At 43.3% G+C, this 22,006-nt stretch overlaps 1 protein-coding gene across 5 annotated transcripts in view; it reads left to right on the top strand.

Moving 5' to 3' along the window:
• ctnna3 (catenin alpha 3) overlaps positions 1–22,006 on the top strand; it is a 1,223,202-nt gene that overhangs the window by 258,774 nt on the left and 942,422 nt on the right. For all 5 annotated transcript variants that reach the window (XM_062977502.1, XM_062977500.1, XM_062977501.1 and 2 more), the window contains one exon: positions 1,592–1,855. In XM_062977502.1, coding sequence (XP_062833572.1) covers positions 1,592–1,855 — 264 coding nt within the window. The remainder of the gene's footprint in view (positions 1–1,591; positions 1,856–22,006) is intronic.

The raw sequence follows: 22,006 nt of genomic DNA, 5'->3' as shown, positions 1-22,006 counted from the left end.
AATTTTGGACTCTAATTGTGTCATGATTCCCCACTCTGCCACCCACTTGGGCAAGTCACACACTCTCAGCCCAGAAAAGCCAATGGAACAGGAAATAGCACTTTCAAACCAGGAACTAATTTCCTTATTCAGAGGCTGATAGCCATCTGTCAGGAATGATTTGATGGTGTACTACGATTTCTGTTCCTGGGTGATAAATGTCATTTCCTAATTGGTTCTGTCATAGAAACATGGCAAAATCTATGACACTGCCTGAACTTTGTGCAAGCGACATGGATGGAACATATTATGGTTTGGTCCACCAATTTAACAAAGTTTCAGCCACAAAAACAAAGTTTCTGAAGTAGAACAATGACTTTCACAGTAAAGACAACCCAATGAAACAGGAAATAAGACTTTCAAACCAGGAACAGATTTCTGCAATTATTAAAAAATGGTTTATTATAAAAGCTATGAAAATTTGCCAAAAATCAGAGGATAAGGGAAACGTTCCACATTTTGGTGAGCTATCAGTGTTAAATGTGTTCTACCACTGTACCAAGTTTGAAGAAGATCACTCAAAAAATGAGGGCGGGAGAGCCCCCTAAGTCCCCCCCCTTCGGGCTGTTTTTGGGCCACCGCGCATGCGCGTCCGCCATTAACGAATTAATTTCGAAAATAACGAATTTTCGTTAATTTTGAAAATTTTTGGGGGCCAAATTCGTTATTAGCAACAAAAACGAAAAACTGCCCCCTCTAGTTTTGAAACGAGTTTAGAATCAAATTTTTCATGGATCGATCAAGCCTAGTATATAGATTATAATAGCCCTGTGTTAGTTTGCTGAGGGCTGTTGAGAGTTGATGTGGATGTGGATGGTGTGTTGGAGGATTGTAGAGAGAGTTTGCACATATTGTATATCCTGTATTTATACTTTTGGAAAGAACAGCTTTGTTTGCATGTTCTAGACCAGTACAACTGAAGGTATCTGGCTCCTTAACTATATCTAATAGAGTCCCTTCTGCTCTAACAGGGAATTTTATGACTGCATAGAAACCCTGACTTGTTGGTCTGTCTGTGATGTCACTGAAAGGCTCCCCCCCCCCTTGTGCCCTATAGAGGTCATGAAGAAAATTTTCATTAATTTCACCCTGGACCCTTTTCCAAATCTGAAATGGACATTTTGTTCTTTTTCTTTAGTAAACTGATGAAATTTCTTTCCCAGCGGTGTTCTCCCAGTTCTGAGAAAAAGTAACTTGTCCCTGAGTTGTGCATATGAGTTGACCTGTAGGATTGGTATAAAAAGTCCCTGATGATACTAGGAGCTGAGAGAAACTATTTTGGGATAAACAAAACATGTATGGAGCTCCAAAATAAAATTGGAAAGAACAGGAACAAAGTCTCAAACTTTTTGGCCTTTTAAATAAATTTTAAACAAATGTGTCCTTTGAGTAATCAATCTTTTTTCTTTGCTGGATTTGTAGAAGTTGTTGCTACATTACTTTCCAATTCATAGTTCATAGAAGTAGTTGCTATATTACTTTTAATTTTTAGTGTTTAATACTGTTCTTTTTCCAGAACCATGCACAGACAAATGTCTGCTTTCTTTGATAGGATTTAAAATCCAACAATCAACGAGATGACATTGCAGCGGCACGTGCCTCTCTGAAGGAAAATTTGCCTCTTCTCCATTCAATTTGTTCGGCTTGTTTGGAACATTCAGACATCATGTCTCTTGCAGCCAGCAAGGACTCCGTTTGTAATGAAATACAGAATGCTCTTGATGTCATTTCTAATGCTTCTCAAGGAATCGGAAATCAAAAAGTGCAGCCCATACCACAGGCAGCAACTCTTGGAAGTGCCCTTGATGAACTGGAGGTAAGTGAAAAATATCATGGTAACACACTTGGCAAAACTGCCTAAAATAACTTGTGTGTATGGAGCTTGGTATCACAGAAGTTTTGGCTCTATAAGGTTGGTTTTATGGCAGAGGTCTCAAAAACCTCACCAATCTGGGTCACATATTTTAATGAGTGATTTCATGAATTGGTGTTTACATTTGTTTGTTTTATTTTGTGTTTCCTGCCAGCTAAGCACAAAATGAAATCTTCAGATTTTGGAAAGACACTTTTTACAATCTGTTATCTACAATTATAATTCCAAATTTCCCAAATGGATTTATTTACTATTGTATGGAATTTGCATTTCTGAAAATGAACTCTTTGCTTTCCCAGTACAGGCAGTCTCCAAGTTACAAATATCCGACTTACACATGACTAATGGTTAAGAATGGGGGTGCAACAACAGGAAGTGAGAGGAATCTGCCCCTTGGAAGGGAAATTCACTCCTGAAAAAAATTATAATGGAGGGAAAGTGTCTCAAATTCAACTTAAACACAAATCTACAGAACATATCTTGTTCATAACTTGAGGACCGCCTGTAGTCCAAACTGGCTTTCCAGTTTATGGACCACAGGATTGGAAGGGCAGGGCCTACTTAGCATTAGTTATGCAACCTCCTCTCTTGGAGGTGTTTGTACTGCTCTTGTTTGGAGGAGTGTTGGTACATAGGAGTTCTGTGATCAATCTCCTAGTGTTGTAGAATTGTTGATTTATGGCAACCTCGTGAATTTCCTAGAGTTTTCTTATGCAGAATATGCTCAGAAGTGGTTTTAACCATTTCCTTTCTCCACAATGCAGGATATAGCATCTGGCATTCATTAGTGGTCTCCCATCCAGGGCTGACCTATCTCAAACAGGATCTGGTGCCTTTAGAGCATTACTATTTAGGCATATAATAGAACTAATCAATTAGTTACAATTGAATTACCACCAAACTCTGAATGCTATAAGTATTGCCCCATGATGCAAAACATACTTTCCTCCCATCCTCTCCTCTTTGCTTATAAAACAGCATGAGGTACCCATAAGCTAGTTCTGAATAATAAATTGTATTCCTCCTTCATTCAGGAGCTCATTGCCGAGCTTCTGCAAAGAAAGAGAGAGCAGTGGGGTGAATCCCTGCACACAGGTCCTTCTCCACGACACTTTCCCCATCACATGGAAAAATTGTCGCCCTTGCGGGGAGGCACTGTGTTGGCTCAATTGAACCCTCCTGGGTTGGGGTGGAAGTGTCCGGCAATGCTTTCACCTTAGTTGGGGACAGGGCCCATTGAAGAAGTTACATGACATCATGTGATTTTAGCATCCTAGGATGCTAAAATCCTCCTATCTGTTGAGGTAGCTAATGTGTATGGCAGCAACCAAACCCTCTAGCTTCTTGAAGTATCTACTTTGGATTATTTAATGACTTATTGAGAGATACAGAGTGCCCGGTGGTACAGTGGGTTAAACGGCTGAGGTGCTGAACTTGGTCAGCAGTTTGAATCCGGGGAGCAGAGTAAAATCTCACTGTCACTTCCAGCTTCTGCCAACCTAGCAGTTTGAAAACATGCAAATGTGAGTAGATCAATACGTACCACTCTGGCAGGAAGGTAATGGCGCTCCATACAGTCATGCTGTCCACATGACCTTGGAGGTGTCTACGGACAATGCCGGTTCTTCCACTCAGAAATGGAGATGAGCACCAACCCCCAGAGTCGGACACGACTAGATTTAATGTCAGGGGAAAATCTTTACCTTACCTATTGAGAGATACTTGTACTTGTTGTTGTGTGCTCTCATGACATTTCTCATGGTGACCCTAAGGCAAATCTATCATGGATTTTTTTTTTGGCAAGATTTGTTCAGAGTGGCTTGTCTTCCTCTCAGACTGACAGAATGCATCTTGTCAATGGTCATGCAGTTGGATTGCATGGCCAAGCAGGGATTCAAATCTTGGTCTCCAGAGTCATAGTCCAACACTCAAATCACTTTATTATGCTTGTCAAGGACAGAACGCCACAAGATTCAAAGTAACAGAGTTTATTAGATTACAGAACTCAAAAATGCCCGTAAAACACAAGGGCCAGGCAGTTTTTGCCTTTAGGAGCAAAAAGGGGCAAAAGTAAATGTTCAAAAGATAAACCGGATTAAACCGGAGTTTAATCCGGGTAAAAACAAACTGCTTGCTTCAGCCTGGGTATAAACGAAACGAAAGCCAAGGAACAAAAGATACAAAGAATGCAACTAATTGGCAGCAGATTCCTCTCTGCTGCCAACACTGTGCTTAGAGTAACTTGCGTCGCTCCCCCACACACACAGCAGACAGGATCTCCAACACGAGTAAATCAGCCAAGGATTGTAGCAGTTGAGTAGACCAGTTCCGTTCCGTAGATCAAAGCCAGAAGCAGACGTTTGTAGTTTTTCCAAGTCCAAGAAGGGGGGAAGACAAGCCGTGGTCAGTTCAGTCCGAGTTCTCAAAGCAGGAGATGGCGTCCGTCAAGAAGACGACGGAGGGTCAAGCTAATAAGAGTAAGCACAGGTTTGCACAAACAAATGCCCACACAATCCCTCCCGCCGTCTGACCCTGGATTCCAATCAACTTACGTCACAGCACAGGAAAGCACACAAGTCTTCAGGGAAGCGTCCCACACACACACGGATCCCAAGCGTTTGCCCAGATTACCTTGCCCAACGCAATTTGCAATTGCTCCCAAGCCCCATTTTATGCCAGTTACAAATCTTCATCACTGTCAGCTGTCCTCCTTAACCCGGGCGTTTCCTCATCACTTTCCTCGTCAGAGCTGGAACACCTCTGACTACGCCCAACAGCATCTCCAGCTGTGGATCCCGTCCCATCCCTCCAGCTAAACCATGGGTCTAATCCTGAAGGTCCCCATTCATCTTCTGTCCCATCATGGCCAGTGGCACCCACTTCCTCCCTTACCCGAGTCAAATCCATCTCATCCTCCTCTGAGCTAACCAGCCCCTCCTCCATTCTCTCCGTAAACCCTTCGAAAGACTCCTCGTCAGATGGTGCTGCAAATATGTCTCGCAGTCTTTTTCTCTCTCGCTCCTCGAGAGTATCTGACTCTCGAGGAGTCTTACGCCCACGTCTGTCAGTAACAGAGCCATGAGGCTCAATCATAACACTATCCCCTCTCACAAAGGCCTCCTCCCCCGATGGCGGAGAAGTGGCAGTGATACCCTCCGCTATAGCACCACGACGACTAGAGGTATCAAGTTTCAACAGCGAACGATGAAAGACTGGATGGACCTTTAAACTAGACGGTAAACGCAAACGAAACGCAACAGAAGAAATCTTTTTAACGATAGGAAAGGGACCCAAATACCGAGGCGCAAACTTTCCCCCAGCCTGTTTAATATGTTTGGAAGATAACCACACCAAATCCCCTTCTTCCAACTCCTCCCCTGCCTGCCTGTGGCGGTCAGCCTGAGTCTTTTGCGTTGCCTTAGCTTCCAACAGTAAGCGACGGGCAACATCATGCAATGCAGCCATTTCCGAAGAGCGGTACACAGGGTCCGAAGAGACCACATTGGTCGACGGCGCCACACCTCCCCGTGGGTGAAAACCATAAGTTAGCTCAAATGGCGTATGCTGACTAGACGTGTGCACCGCATTGTTGTAAGCAAATTCCGCCACCGGTAACCACTTTACCCAAGCCGTGGGTTGATCTAAACAAAAACAACGCAGATACTGCTCTAAGAGCCCATTAACCCGTTCCGACTGTCCATCCGTTTGCGGATGGAAAGCTGAAGACACGTTTAACTTAGTCCCCAAACACTCATGGAAGTGTTTCCAAAAGCGTGACACAAATTGCGGAGCCCTATCTGAAATAATCACCTCGGGTGCTCCGTGCAAACGATAGATGTGCTTTGTAAATAGTAAGGCCAACGTAGGGGCCGCCGGAATGGTTGAACAAGGAATAAAATGAGCCAGTTTACTAAATAAATCCACCACCACCCAAATACAAGTATAACCCCCAGACTTAGGCAAATCTGAAATAAAATCCATGGAAATGATTTGCCATGGCCTCTCCGGAACAGGTAAAGACGATAACAACCCTCTAGGGCGCCCAACAGGCGTCTTACTCTGCTGACAAACGGCGCAGCTGTCACAAAAGCGCAGAATGTCTTGCCGCATCTTTGGCCACCAGTAGCTCCTGGTGATAAGCTGTACGGTCTTGAACCTGCCAAAGTGCCCAGCCATGGGTTCGTCATGGTGGGCTCTAATCACCTCCAACCTGAGGGTCCCCACTGGTACGTAAACCTGCCCCCTACGCACCAATACCCCGTCTTGATCCTGGAGATGCGGCAGTATGGTACGGTTACCTGCAGAGAGCAGCATCAGTTGCTCCTGAGTCCACACATCATCCTTCTGAGCCTCAAGGATCTGGTCATGTAACCCAAGCTCATTATCTACAACACACAGAGAGGCAGTAGGCAAGATGGTCTGACATACTACCTGCTCATTGGTCTTAAATTCCGGCTTGCGGGATAAAGCATCGGCCCGCAAGTTTGCCTTCCCCTCCACGAACTGCACCTTGAAGTTAAACCTGGAGAAAAACAAAGCCCAGCGGATTTGACGCTGGTTTAACTTCTTTGCTGTTTGCAAGTGCTCTAAGTTCTTGTGATCAGATCTGACCACGATCTGGTGCCGTGCCCCTTCAAGCCAGTGCCGCCACACCTCAAACGCCACCTTAATCGCCAACAACTCCTTCTCCCATATGGTATAGTTCTGCTCGAAGGGTGTTAGTTGCCGCGAGTAAAATCCACAGGGACGCAAGGTCCCTGAGGAATCCTTCTGAGACAATACAGCCCCCAACGCGTAGCTAGAAGCGTCCGCTTCTACCACGAACGGTCTGTCAACATCAGGATGGGTTAGTATGTTGTCCGATTGAAAACTAGATTTTAGTTGTAGAAACGCCTCGTGAGCTTCCCGCCCCCACACAAATGGCTGTTTCTTGCGCAGAAGCTGCGTCAAAGGTACCGTGAGCTTTGCAAAATTCGGAATAAACTCCCGGTAGTAATTAGCGAAACCCAAGAACCTTTGTACATCCTTCTTAGTCTTCAGCTCCTGCCATGAGTTGACGGCGTCAACCTTATGTGGGTCCATTTTAAGTTCCCTACCTGACACTACATGACCTAGGAACTCCACTTCAGGCACATGAAAGACGCACTTGGAAGCCTTGGCGAAAAGCCCATTAGCCCGCAGTCGGTGCAGAACCTGCTTGACATGTTGACGATGTTCTTTCTCGTCCTTAGAAAAAATCAAGATATCATCCAAATAAATCACTAAAAATTGGTCAATTAGGTCCCTGAACACATCGTTCATGAACCTCTGGAATACCGCAGGAGCATTACAAAGCCCAAAAGGCATGACTCGGAACTCGTGGCATCCGAAACACGTGTTAAATGCCGTCTTCCATTCATCCCCTTCCCGTATACGGATTAAGTTATAGGCCCCCCGCAGGTCAAGCTTGGTAAAGACCTTAGCCCCTTGCACCCTTGATAACAGTTCCGAGATTAAAGGGAGCGGGTACCTATCCCGAATGGTGTATTTGTTTAGGATCCGATAGTCACAGACCAGCCTAAGTTCCCCAGTCTTTTTGGCTACAAAGAATACTGGTGCCGCAGTTGGAGAACTAGATGGGCGAATAAACCCCTTGGCTAAATTTTCATCTAGAAACTCCCGCAAAGCTTGCCTTTCCGGTACAGTCAAGGCATACAGCCTCCCTGCTGGCAGTTTCGCACCTTCTGCCAACTTGATGGCGCAATCATATGGCCTGTGCGGTGGTAATTTGTCCGCTTCTCTTTTACAAAATACATCAGAGAACTCCCCATACTCAGCAGGCACTCCCTCCATATCAGAATGAGTAACATTTAGAGTGCAACAATCCTGCCTCTTTAAGATCACTTTACGTGTTGCCCAATCTACTTGTGGGTTTACTACAGCTAGCCAATCCATCCCCAGGATCACATCATATCTAGGCAAGCTCGTAATATCCCACACAAACGTTCCCGTTACTCCCTGCACCTCCCACGTTACTGCTGAGGTTTCATGGTTAACCACCCCAGTCTCCAGCAGTCTCCCATCTGCTCCTTCCACCCACACGTCGCATGCCTTGCGCACTCTAGGAATGCCATGCTTCTTAGCAAACTCAATATCTACATAGGAGACCGTAGCCCCTGAGTCCAGCAGTGCCAAAGTAGAAACAAGTTCCCTTCCCCCAACAGATAATGTAATGGGTACAAAAACATGCTTCCTCCCCTCAGTTGACTGCTTGAGGAGCCCTAGTGCGTTGGACTCACGTCGCACTAGGGCTGGCCTTTTCCCGAAAGCTGGGAAGGTTTCACATTACAATTTTTGGCAAAATGCCCAGCATTCCCACAGTACAAACACAAGCCCAGCTGCCTCCTACGGCTCTTTTCCTCTGTAGACAGCTTTTTAAAGACCCCAAGCTCCATGGGCTCTTCCCCCATCACCACAGGTGCCCTGGTTACATGCATGGGTGGCGCACACATTGCTTTTGAGTGTTTACGAGCCTCGAACCTTGCGTCTAAACGCAGCACCTTAGCTACTAAGGCGTCCCAGCTTTCAGCCGGCTCCAAGCGTGCTAATTCATCCTGGAGCATATCACTTAACCCGGCAGTAAATAAAAGCATGAATGCATTTTCCCCCCAATCCAGCTGGTGGCGATACAGGTTAAACTTATTTAAGTAATCCAAAACAGTCCCCTTTCCCTGTTTCAACCGATACAGAGCCCACCCAGCGTTCTCCGTGCGGAGAGGATCCCCAAAAGTATCAGTTAACAACTTTTTGAAATTATTCAAATTGTCCTTGACTGGGTCATTTCCCAAAATTAAATTAGTGGCCCATTGTCCTGCGGGACCGGTCAAAAAACTCAAAATAAAGGCCACCTTGCTAGTGTCTGTAGGAAAAGCATGAGCACTGAGCTGAGAAAAATAAAGCTCCACTTGTGCCAAAAAGGTTGGCAACTTGCACCTGGTTCCGTCAAAGCGTTCAGGAGTCAAAACATGTCCTTTCACAGCCTGAGCTGTTTGGCTAACGGTAAAAGCCGTTTGCAATTGGTCTACTTTGGCCCTTAACTCATCCATCGTCTTCCTGACGGGTTTATTGCTGCAATAAACTTTTTATGGGCGTTGGGCAATCTGTCAAGGACAGAACGCCACAAGATTCAAAGTAACAGAGTTTATTAGATTACAGAACTCAAAAATGCCCGTAAAACACAAGGGCCAGGCAGTTTTTGCCTTTAGGAGCAAAAAGGGGCAAAAGTAAATGTTCAAAAGATAAACCGGATTAAACCGGAGTTTAATCCGGGTAAAAACAAACTGCTTGCTTCAGCCTGGGTATAAACGAAACGAAAGCCAAGGAACAAAAGATACAAAGAATGCAACTAATTGGCAGCAGATTCCTCTCTGCTGCCAACACTGTGCTTAGAGTAACTTGCGTCGCTCCCCCACACACACAGCAGACAGGATCTCCAACACGAGTAAATCAGCCAAGGATTGTAGCAGTTGAGTAGACCAGTTCCGTTCCGTAGATCAAAGCCAGAAGCAGACGTTTGTAGTTTTTCCAAGTCCAAGAAGGGGGGAAGACAAGCCGTGGTCAGTTCAGTCCGAGTTCTCAAAGCAGGAGATGGCGTCCGTCAAGAAGACGACGGAGGGTCAAGCTAATAAGAGTAAGCACAGGTTTGCACAAACAAATGCCCACACAATCCCTCCCGCCGTCTGACCCTGGATTCCAATCAACTTACGTCACAGCACAGGAAAGCACACAAGTCTTCAGGGAAGCGTCCCACACACACACGGATCCCAAGCGTTTGCCCAGATTACCTTGCCCAACGCAATTTGCAATTGCTCCCAAGCCCCATTTTATGCCAGTTACAAATCTTCATCACTGTCAGCTGTCCTCCTTAACCCGGGCGTTTCCTCATCACTTTCCTCGTCAGAGCTGGAACACCTCTGACTACGCCCAACAGCATCTCCAGCTGTGGATCCCGTCCCATCCCTCCAGCTAAACCATGGGTCTAATCCTGAAGGTCCCCATTCATCTTCTGTCCCATCATGGCCAGTGGCACCCACTTCCTCCCTTACCCGAGTCAAATCCATCTCATCCTCCTCTGAGCTAACCAGCCCCTCCTCCATTCTCTCCGTAAACCCTTCGAAAGACTCCTCGTCAGATGGTGCTGCAAATATGTCTCGCAGTCTTTTTCTCTCTCGCTCCTCGAGAGTATCTGACTCTCGAGGAGTCTTACGCCCACGTCTGTCAGTAACAGAGCCATGAGGCTCAATCATAACAATGCTGGCTCTCAAATCACATTATTCATATATCACCAGCAATGTTGTTTGGGGCTAATAGCAACTAGGGTAAAATAACATACGGAGGACTGCAGATTCTGTCTTCCCTTATTAAAATGTATAAAAATACATGTGGGAAAAATATATAGTGGTAAAAGCTTCAGTACTGCTCAGGAATAGTAGAAAAGAAAATATTTCTCTCCATCAACACACTATGCGTCTCAAGGGTTGCTGGTCTAAAGGCCATTCTTAATTTTAGGGAGGTGGGTTGAAGGTGTAGTGGGGTCCCCAAATGATATTAAAGCACCCGTTTACAGGATATTTTCTTGGTTCCTGTTTTCTCACTGTGTTATTAGATGTCTTTTGTTTATAGATTTTTCTATGTAGCTTTTACCCAAATAGTGCAAATGGCACCTGAGGCTGGTTGAGTTAGATAAAGCAAAATTGATTGAGTATTTAACCTTTTAAAGAATGCATTCAAAATTAAATGGTTTCATTTTTCTTTATTTATGGAAAAATGGCATTGGAGAAGAACCTCAAATAACCTTTGCTCTATCTTGCTTCTGCATTGCAAATAAAATGCCATGAAATAAATGGATGGTAGTAAACAGCCTGTTGGGAGCCAATCTCATTAAATGTTTATAGTGTGAAAATGTGTGAAAGAGCTTACTCAACAAGTACTGTCTAGAAGCTTTCCTAATATCTTTCATACCATAAGATATAATTTATTGTTGGGCAAAATCTGTGGTGGCTCTGAACACTTCTAAAAGCTTTAGAATTACAACAAATGTTAACTATTCTATATAGTTGCATCTCTAATAAAAACAAAAATAATGTCACTGGTGCAACCATTGAATGTTTAAAAGGATCATTAAGATAGGTGGTCAGTTATTCTAATGTATTCCTCCCAATTGTGCCTTCAGCATACTCCAGAGCTTTCAGAAACTTGGTTACAGCAGAGCTCTGTCACTTTGGACAGACAGGCTGGCTATTTCATAATGCCATGTGCATCCCACTGCCAGTCTGTCTCCTTTTTGTTATCCCCACATCCCTAGCTATTAATGGGTAAAAACCATCAATAGATCTAAATCCCACAATGTTCCCATCATCTACTTTGGTATGATGGTCCTTTCCATTTCTGTGTTGGCACACAGGCACTAAAGTTTTGGGGAAAGGGAGAATTCTCTTCCCTTTGCCTCCCCGTTATTCCCAAGATGGCAATTTTCCTTTAATTTTATATTTATATTTGCCCCCTGTGGCACGGCAGGTTAAACTGCTGAACTGATGAACTTGCTGACTGAAAGGTTGGCGGTTTGAATCCAGAGAGCGGGGTGAACTCCCACTATTAGCCACAGCTTCTGCCAACCTAGCCGTCCGGAAACATGCAAATGTGAGTAGATCAATAGGTACTGCTCCGGAAGGAAGGCAACGGTGCTCCATGCAGTCATGCTGGCCACATGACCTTGGAGGTGTCTACGGACAATGCCGGCTCTTCCGCTTAAAAATGGAGATGAGCACCAGCCCCCAGAGTCGGACATGACTAGACTTAATGTCAGGGGAAAACCTTTACCTTTACCTATTTGCCTTTTATTTCTTAAATGCTGGAATTGCACAATGGTAATAATAATAATAATAATAATAATAATAATAATAATAATAATAATAATAAGACGACGACTCTGGCACAAGCCAGTCAAGGTGGTCCCAGTGGTGATCGGCACACTGGGTGCAGTGCCTAAAGACCTAGGCCTGCACTTAAACACAATCGATGTTGACAAAATTACCACCTGCCATCTGCAGAAGGCCACCTTATTGGGTTCTGCATGCGTTATTCGCTGATACGTCACACCGTCCTAAACACTTGGGAAGTGTCCGACGTGTGATCCAATACAACAGCCGGCAGAGTGTCTGCTGTGGACCCATCTTGTTGTGTTTCAAATAATAACAATAATAGAACAGCAGCAGTGCAGGAAGGCAAGGTTACATGGATGTAGAGAAGTATAAACATGGGACCACTTATTGGTGAATCGGCACAATCATGCTAATGAAGAGAGGTTCGATATTGGAGGTGCTCAATATCATATGTATCCACTATCAACATTAATTCATGTATGCTATAAGCATTTTCTTAGCCCATAGTTCTGTTCGGATAATATGATATACAAAGGGGTGTACATAGTCCATAGACCAGGGTAGGGGTGGTAGCAATAAAATCTTGTCTGCTGGCTCCACTACATGATGCATGAATTTACTCAATGCAATATATAAAGATAATATGTAAATCCAAAACACAAGTGGTTGAGCCTTCCAAATCTCCTCATTGATAGGTTTTTAGAATATATTTTCCATGGAACAGCCAGGGTCTGGATCCCTCTTCTATTTTCCTAGAGGTGATGGTTCAATTGGTTCAGATTTAGAGAAGTATAAACATGGACAAACTTTTTTTGCCTTGGGGCCACATTGTGGGCCTAGCCAGGAGGGCCAGGTGGGAGTGGGGCTGTTTGCACCCTGGTTGGGGCGGGCCCGGATCCTCAGGTTGTCTTCAAAGCATAAAGACAGGACTGCTTGCCCCATCCTTATTCTGAAAGGAAGGCGGGACACACAGTGATTGCCCCAATCCTCGTGCCCTGATCCTCAGGTTGTCCTCTTGACATTATGCCAGGAGGAAGGTGAGACAGCCACCATGTGCCTTCCTTGAGCTGTCCTCCCAGCATAAGGATGGGGCCGCTCTCACCGTCCTTATGCTGGAAGGAGAGCAAGACATGCGGTGGCTGAGAGTGCTCCAAAGGGCTCTCAGCTGCTGCGGGCCGCTGTGTCCTTATGCCAAAAGAACAGGGTAAATGAGGGCCTGAGGTAAGCACCCCAGGGGCCACATCCAGCCCCCCGGGCCTTAGTTTGCCCATGCCTGGAGTAAAAGAAAGACATTAGAAAAGGGAGTTCTGAGAATGGGCCATGGGATACATCTTTTGTGGTGGAACTACATGAATGTGTAGTTTTCTCCCACAAGTTTTCTCCCTTTTGCTTTGAAATATCTCTTTCTTATACCAGTGGGAACAATAGCTCTGTTAGCTGCTATGCCAGGTGGACAAAAGACAGTACAGGAAAGAAATTTCCAGAATGGAGGGAAGGGGCAGATCACACTAGTCTTCAACTGGACCCCCCCCCCCACTTATCCTCCAATTGCCCCTCTTTTCGAGGGGAAGAAAATCTTTGTAGGGTTGAAAATGATGTGCATAGGGAAGGGTCTCATGGAACATGAAAAAGCAAAAGGTCATGTTACACCAATTTCTCTTATTGAGGTCCTGTTCAGTATTCTTCTTCCCCAAATAAGCAGATGGAATAAAGCTTCCTTCTTCACTTGTATACAGCAGGAGGAAGAGTGTCATGAAGACTTTTAAACAAAAGTTAAAACATCCTGCTCAGACTGAACAGAATATCCCACTTCTGACACCAAAAATGTTATGAATAACTTTTCAGTAACTTTAAAGCATAGGTTCTTTTTATTGCAGTTCCAGTCTGAGAGGTATAGAACTTTTACAGAACAACAAAGAACAACATTTAGACATACAAACATACAGATTCTATGCAACTACATTGGATTCACAAACAACCTACAGTTACATTGGCTAAGAAACAAACAAAAGGGGGGGGGGTTACATTTTCATTCTTCATTCACACACAACATGCATCCATCTTCATGCACACGAATATTACCATATTCTTTCTCCCTCCTTAGAGAAGCACCTGCTTAGGCTAGACCCAGCTTCTACTGCTGCCTGCCAAGACATAGTTCCAAAACTGCCAAAACGCCAAAACTTCAAAAAGACCAAGACTTCAAAACGCACTCCTTCCTCTTTCCCTGAGAAAAGGAGGCCCCAAACAGTGAACAGAATCCTGCTTTCCCATAGCAGATCTGCCACTCCCAAATACACCATCTCCACTGAGCATGGCGGGTGAACAGCGTCGCTGTCTGTCACACCTTCTGGACTGTCATAAGGTCACTTATATAGCAATATTTTGCTGCTGATGTTGTCCCAAAGTTGTAAATGAGTGATAGACGTCTTCCATCCTGGAATATCCTCAGTTTCCTGGACCAGATGTTGATTCCTCTTGATTGGTGTTAGCAAACAAGCAGCTCTGCCCCAGAAGTTCATCAAGTTAGCTAATGTTGACAGATGCTAACAGATGTAAACATTTCTCTTATCAGTCACAGTTCTTATCACAGTTTGCTGGGCAGATCAACTGTTTCAGGTCTCGTTAGCAGGTTTTAATTACAATTTCTGTGCAGGTAGTTAATGGTTTGCAGGCTTTACAGACTGGTGTCTTCAAATTTCTAGCTCTCTTTCACTCTTCCATTCATACCATATCATATATGCATATTTTGGTCACAAGAGCACCTAAAGACTAAACCTGAAGAGAAATTCTGGAACTTTTTCTCTTTAGGTGAGCTTTAATTCCCAGTGTCCCATTTATTTTCTGAGACTGGCTATGGAGAACTCTGGCAGTATATCTAACCCATTCGAGATTGAAGTGAATGTGTAATGATAATGTAAGATGATGCCACCTTCCGGCACAAAGCTCTGGAAAGTTCATGGAAAAGAAAGTTGAAATCAAAACATTCAGTTTAAACCTTTAATCTTTTTACCACTCCATTAATTCCATTGGAGCAAGATGCACAAAGCACTCAGGCAAGGCACATTAGGAAATCTGTTTGATCAGATCTGTCTACTGCAAATGTTCGCTCATTTGTATTGATTTCATTACTGTTTCTTTTAAACTGATCAATGGAGAAATGCCTGACACATATCAGATTTCTGTTGGAAAGCTCTACTAGATAATGAGATAACTCTTTATCGTCAGTCTTCCTCCTCATTTAATTTTTTATGAAGGGAGCATAAAGACTTAACTGGAGTTGCTTTTAAGAATTAAAAACAAGAGTCAGACTTACCTGTATTTTGTTGAAATATCTCAGCTATAGAAGTTAATAAATATCAAAGGATATCTAAGATATCTACAAGTATGACATGAAAAAAGGCTTTTAAAATAAGTTAACCATTTTGAAGATGAAATAACATTCATTTTCTCTGTCCTCTTCACTTTGTGCATATGGAGCTTAGTGGATCAGGAAGCAATTCAAGTGTTCTGAAGTAATGATTACCCTTGAATTGGAATACTTACAGTAACAGCACAATCTTCAGCAGATTTTCTCAAAAGTAACTCCCATTGAGTTCTGTGAAGAACAAGTGAGGTCCCTGCAGGTAGAATAAGGAATAGTTGTACCCACCTTCAAAGAGGGGGAAACGGACCCAGGCAACTGCTGATCAGTAGACTTGTGCACAGATTTGTTTTGGCTGTTTGCCTTTGGCTTCTTCAGCCTGGCCAGATGGCCGTAATGGCAAGGGCACAGCTGCCATGTTTTTTTCACCCAAAACAAACCCTGTGGCTGATGGGCATGGCTACTTCCCTTCTATTTGGGAGCATATGGCACGCATAGAGGTTGTCACATGCTCACACGGGGTTTACCTGTGAGCCCTGCCTATTGTACTAATCGAAGTAGAAGAACACTGTGATGTGTCTTACGCAAGCTGGATCTATTTCATGGGGCAAGCACCTCTATTGCTCGGTTGCGTCCTGGCTTTGAGACATGCTGCTTGAGTCTGATTGCCTTGCCTATTTAGCCTTACTTGCTGTTCACTCGCAGCTCTGCTTTAGCTTTTTGCTTGGTTTGGCTTCTAGCATTGAATCTTTTTTGATTTTCCTTTATTTTCTTGATTCTTTTATTTAGTGGGACTGGAAGTTGAAAAATGTGGGTGGGTGGGTGGGTGGTTGCACACCTTTGGGGACCCGGAAGAAAAGAAAGAGCATCATTTGGTTGGATGGGTGTGCTTTAAAAATATTAGGGTGGCTCTGAACCTTGAGACACCCTTTAGCTTCTTCTCTTCTCTCCTAATATTTTTTCTCCTCTCTCCCCTCCTTCAGAAAAAAACTTTTAAAAGATTATTATTACTATTAATAATAATAATTCCAGCAAACAGCAAAGCCTCATTCTCAGGAAGCTACTACCTACCTATAATAATTTTATAACAGATTTATTTTTGTACCCCACCTCCATCTACCCGCAGGGACTTGGGGCAGCTAACATGGGGCCAAGCCCAAATTTCCACAATAAACAAGATAAAATACAATTCACAATAAAACAAACATCATTGATATTTAACATTACACAAATTAAACCACCATTTTAAACAATAATATAATGACAAATAGGACTGCCGAATAAAAACAATACTGTGGTTAAAATAGTAAAAAGCTGGGCAGTGGTGTAAGGAGTTAAAATCTAACGAGGTAGATAAAGTGCTGTAGTATAAGAGGGGAATTCGGGGTAGGATAAACGAGGAAAGTAATTACCAAACAAGGGCAAGAAAACAATACATCAGGCCCGGTAATAGACAATACTGAGGAAATTATTCTTGTGATCAGTTGTTGAAAGCACACTGGAAGAGCCAGGTTTTCAAGTCTTTCTTAAAGGCTCCCATGGTGGGTGCCTGCCTGATCTTCTTGGGGAGGGAGTTCCATAGCCGAGGGGCCACCATGCAGAAGGCCCTCTCCCTCGTCTCCAGAAGCTGCGCTTGTGATGGGGGTGGGAGCGAGAGGAGGGCTCCCTGACAATCAAAGAGACCGTGCAGGTTCATAGGGAGAAACACAATCACAAAGGTAGTTGGGTCCCAAACCATTCAGGGCTTTGTAGGTGATAACCTGCAGAGTACCTACCTATTTAAACTTACCACCAATACCTATAATTTAATTCCTTTGCAAACAAGTTATCTCTGTTGTTTATATGTGCTCTCTATCTTCTTAATTCTATTGAACAACAACAACAACAATAATTTGACTGTTGCTGCCTAGTAGTAATAGTAGTAGTAGTAGTAGTAGTAGTAGTAATAATAATAATAATTATCCAGCATGTCTGTCTTGTTTGCTGTGTCATACAATAAAATAATAATAATAATGGGCTTTTGTAGAAGCTTTCCCAAGCCAACAGAGCCCATTGTCTATCTCTAACTCCAACTTTTATCAGGACATGAAAGATTATTGTTCTTAATACTATTCAAAAGAATTTTACCATCAAAAAACACCACCAACCCAAGTTCTACCAGCCTCCCTCTACCAATCATATCTTCTGCTATCTCTCTGCCGTCTTAATTTCAATTATTGTTAATAATAATCATTTGGCTGTTGTGGAAGTGCATCTTTGATATTTGGCAGGAATGAATGGTGTCCTGCTGCTGCTTCTGGAGAAGTTCCAGGGTGGGGTCAGTGGGGAATATCTTTTTGGCATTTTCAAAAATATTATTTCTAGAAAGAAAACAAAATCCTAAACATCAGGGGATGGCCCAAATGTTATGAAACTTGGTGGGCCAGCAGTGATAGATATGTCCTCCAAGTGTGGCCATTTTCATCCTGATAGCCCTGCAAATGATGGGAAGGGGAGCCCATGAAGCCCCCCCCCATTTCCACCAATGGGCCGGATCTAGCTGCATTTTTGGCTGCGGACTGAAAATGGCTGTTCAACTACTTGCCCATTTTTGGGAGGTGTGCGAAAACGGAACAGCACCCTTTCCGAAATTCGGGTAGTAGAAATGGATCAAGGTTCAGCTGAAATGCACAAGACAACTGATCAGTTAGCATGATGCAGATACTAAGAAATGTTCCAGAACAGTTGATTACATAATCATTTAGAACACTTAGAAAAGAATTTTGTGATTACTAGAATGCAGCATGTTTCTGAAGAACCAATCATTCCAACTAATCACATATTTTATTTTTAAAGTTAAAAGTTTGGTTTTCCAGGGAATTTGGTAGTGTATTTTGATTACAGAAAGGCTTTTGGCAAAGTTTCTAATAGTCTCAGGGAGCTTCCAGACAATGCCAAAACACTGGATTAGTATGTGGGATAAACAAACCCGGAACCTTAGAGCAGATCCCCACACAGACCTGCTAGCCCAAGGGTTTCCTGCAGTCCCCACAGCCCTTTTGTTTCACGGAATAAAATGGAGGGCAGATCGGGGACATCCGTCAGAAGTTTTTTTAGTTTACAAAATCACTCAATTATGCACTAATGCATATATGTGCACATGCAAATATTATAATACAAGTATGGAGAGATTCCTATGTGTGCATATATGCATGAGCACGTAACGGCAGGTTTAAAAAAAATGTTGCTGGATTTCCCTCTTTCCCCAATTGCTTGATCTATTTAATATTATAAAGCTTAATATGAACAGTTTCAGAGACTTCTAATTGCTCTCTGCTTCTTCTCTTGTGAAACCAGCTGGAAATCAGCTGTGTCTTCATGTGTCATGTCTTGCAGTTAATGGTGGTTGGTATAGTGCAGGCATGGGCAAACTTCGGCTCTCCAGGTGTTTTGGACTTCAACTCCCATAATTCCTAACAGCCTACTGGCTGTTAGGAATTATAGGAGTGGAATTCTGAAACATGTGGAAAGCCCAAGTTTGTCTATGTCTGGTACAGAAGCATGCCTAGCAGGTGGTGGTGATTAGTATGCAGAATGTTTGGCAGTGTGGTGATGGGGGAAAAAGGTCACGACTAGCAAGGTTATGATGCTGCAGAAGGGATGGAAGGGGTTAATCTTCCTTCTGGTTCTAAAGGGCAGAATAGTCTGTATGTAAGAACTTACAGGTGGCAGTGATTAAGAGTGGAGACCTGCAGAGATAGAATGCAGCTGTGATCAGCTGCATAAAAAGAGCCTAGCTAGAGACTTTTCTTTGGGAGAAAAGTATCTGCCATATTTGTTGTGGATGCTGATGATTTTCCCCCCAGATTGTAGGAATTGTGGTATCCAGTGGTGAACTCTTGGAACCTTATACTTTGAAGAACCTTGAACCCTAGTGAGCATTTTGTTGGTGAACTCTGTTGCTTTTGTATCATGTTGTGAACCTTGATGAACCCTGAATCCCTGGAATGCCTCTTGACTATGTGTTTTGAAACACCCTTGAACTCTGGATTCTCTGGCTGGACATTTGGAACTATGACTATGCTTTGGTCTCTTGAACCTTGGTCATTAATCAGTGAACTCTCAGCATTTGACTCCCAGACTACAACCTTGACTACAGTGTACTCTTGTTCCTGAACTGGTCTTTGTAGTGCACTCCTTGTTATAAGTCTTTGCTTTGTATCTGTGGCTGTGTGCTAATAATAATAATAATCATCATCATCATCCGAAAATACATCACACAGTCCTAGAAACTTGGGAAGTGTTCGATTTGTGATTTTGTGATACGAAATCCAGCATATCTATCTTGTTTGCTGTGTCATACAATAAATTAATAATAATAATAACAATAACAACAACAATACTTTTTTTTCTATCCCGCCTCCATCTCCCCGAAGGGACTCGGGGTGGCTAACATGGGTCCAAACCCGAAGAACAAAACATGAACAAGATTAAAGGCATATATAAACAACATCAACAAACAGTTAAAATAAAAACAGATTAAAAACACAATAATATAGTATAACATAATAATAGTAAAATAGAATGGTAAAATGATATGAGGCAAACACCACCACTAATGGATAAAATGGGGGGCGGGGGTTGTCAGGACCAAAGTGCAAGGTATGTAGTTATAAGACCATTTAACAAAGTACCTGGACAAAGTGTTGAAGGGTTCTCTAGGAGAATTTTGAGTGGGGTAGGAGGTCAAGTTATTTCCAATATGGGAGCAGAGTAAAGTGCAAATAAAGCAGTATTCCTTTAGGAGGGGTCTGTCATGGGGATTGATTATTCGAAAGCATCTTGGAAAAGCCATGTTTTTAACTGTTTTCTAAAGGCTGACAGGGTGGGGGCTTGCATAATCTCCCTGGGGAGGGAATTCCAAAGCCGGGAGGCCACCACAGAGAAGGCCCTCTCCTGTGTCCCCACAAGCTGTGCTTGTGATGGAGGTGGAAACGAGAGGAGAGCCTCCCCAGTAGATCGAAGAGATCATGCAGGTTCATGGGGGAGAGGTGGTCACAAAGGTAGGCAGGTCCCGAACTGTTTATGGTTTTGTAGGTGATAACTTGCACCTTGAATTGGGACTGGAAAGTGATCGGCAGCCAATGGAGCTCCTTAAACCAGGGGGGGGGGGGGTTGACCACTCCCTGCTATCTTTGTTTGAACTTGGACCTTGAAACAGCCAAGTGATTTAGTTTACTGCTTTAAGTAAAATATTTGACACAAGCCAGGTGTTTTTCTTGGCTAATTTTTGCCTGCATACCAACAGACCCCTGGATCCTGACACTGTGAGAGCCCTAAGAGCTGATCAGCTGTTTTGGGCTTGTTAAGGTGGGAAGCAGTCTGCACTGGAGGTACAGAGGAAAATCTCGAACTTGATGGCAGGGCCACACAGTCATGGGAAAATCCACTTTTTCTCCCCTGGAACCAGGATAAAAGAGGACCTTTTTGAATCGGGTTTCCCCTCCATTGCTGTGATTGAGTGCGCATTTAGCACAAACATCATCTGGCCACCTTTTTTAACCTGTTTTCACCTGAATTATAGGTACTGTTTGGAAGCACACTCAGAGACAAGCTAATAAAATGTGGGCTAGATGGGGATACTTTAAGCTGACTTTAGTTTTTGAGTACTTTCTTTCTGTTTTTCAATCTATCAACTGTCAATCTGTCAACTGTCTTTCTACTAATTTGAGGTAAGTTGACTGTCCAAACCAAAAGAGTTCTCACCAAGGATTCTTTGTTGATCTAGAGAAGTGATGTGGGGTGCTGCAGGATTTTCTCCTGGGCCCAGTACTGTTTGTCATCTTTCAGTAGGATGAAAGAACAGATGGTGTGCTCATTAAATTTACATATGATGCTAAACTGAGAGAGGTTAGTAATATTTCAGAAGACAGAGGCAGAATCCATGATGACCTCAACAGTTTGCCAAACTGGCCAAAATCAACAAAATTAATTTCAGCAGAGAAATGTAAGATATTTTAAATGGATAAAAAATAAGATGCACAGATACAGGAGAGATGCCAACTGTCTTGATATCAGTATATCTTGGGGGTCTTAACCGACCAGAAGCTGCACATGAATCAACATTGTGATGTGGTGGCCAAAAGGCAGTGCAACTCCAGGTTATGCGAACAAAACTTTAGTACCTAAATGGAGAAAAACTAATATTAAATCTCTCTTAATGAGACTATACCTGGATTATTATGCCCAGTGCTGAGCATCATAGTTTGAAAAGGGTACCAACAAGTGAATGTTCCAGAAGAAGGTGACAATGAGGACAAAAAGTCTGGAAATTAAGTCCTCTGAGGATGCAGATACTAGGGCATGTTCAAGAACAGATTATTACACAGTCACTTAGAACACTTAGAAAATAATTGGATATCTTTAGCACAGAGAACAGAAGATCAAGAGGTGATAGGATAGCTATCTTTAAACATCTGATGATAATATTTTGCTTGTTTTCTGTTTTCTAGAGCATAGGACTCAGACGAATGGATCCAAATTATAGGAAAGGAAATTCAAACTAAACATTAGCGAAAAGCTCCTGTTAGTTTAGCAGTGTGATAGAAGATTTTAGATTTTCAATTTGTTGAAGGGTCTGGAGAACAAGCCCCATGAGGAGCATCTTAAAGAACTAGACATGTTTAGCCTGCAGAAGAGAAGGCTGAGAGGAGACATGATAGCCACGTACAGATACGTGAAGGGAAGTCATAGGGAGGAGGGAGCAAGCTTGTTTTTCTGCTGCCCTGCAGACTAGGACGTGGAACAATGGCTTCAAACTACAGGAAAGGA

The sequence above is a fragment of the Anolis carolinensis genome, chromosome 3 (assembly GCF_035594765.1).
Source record: "Anolis carolinensis isolate JA03-04 chromosome 3, rAnoCar3.1.pri, whole genome shotgun sequence".
NCBI classification, from domain to species: domain Eukaryota; kingdom Metazoa; phylum Chordata; class Lepidosauria; order Squamata; family Dactyloidae; genus Anolis; species Anolis carolinensis.
This window is presented reverse-complemented; position numbering and strand designations above follow the sequence as displayed.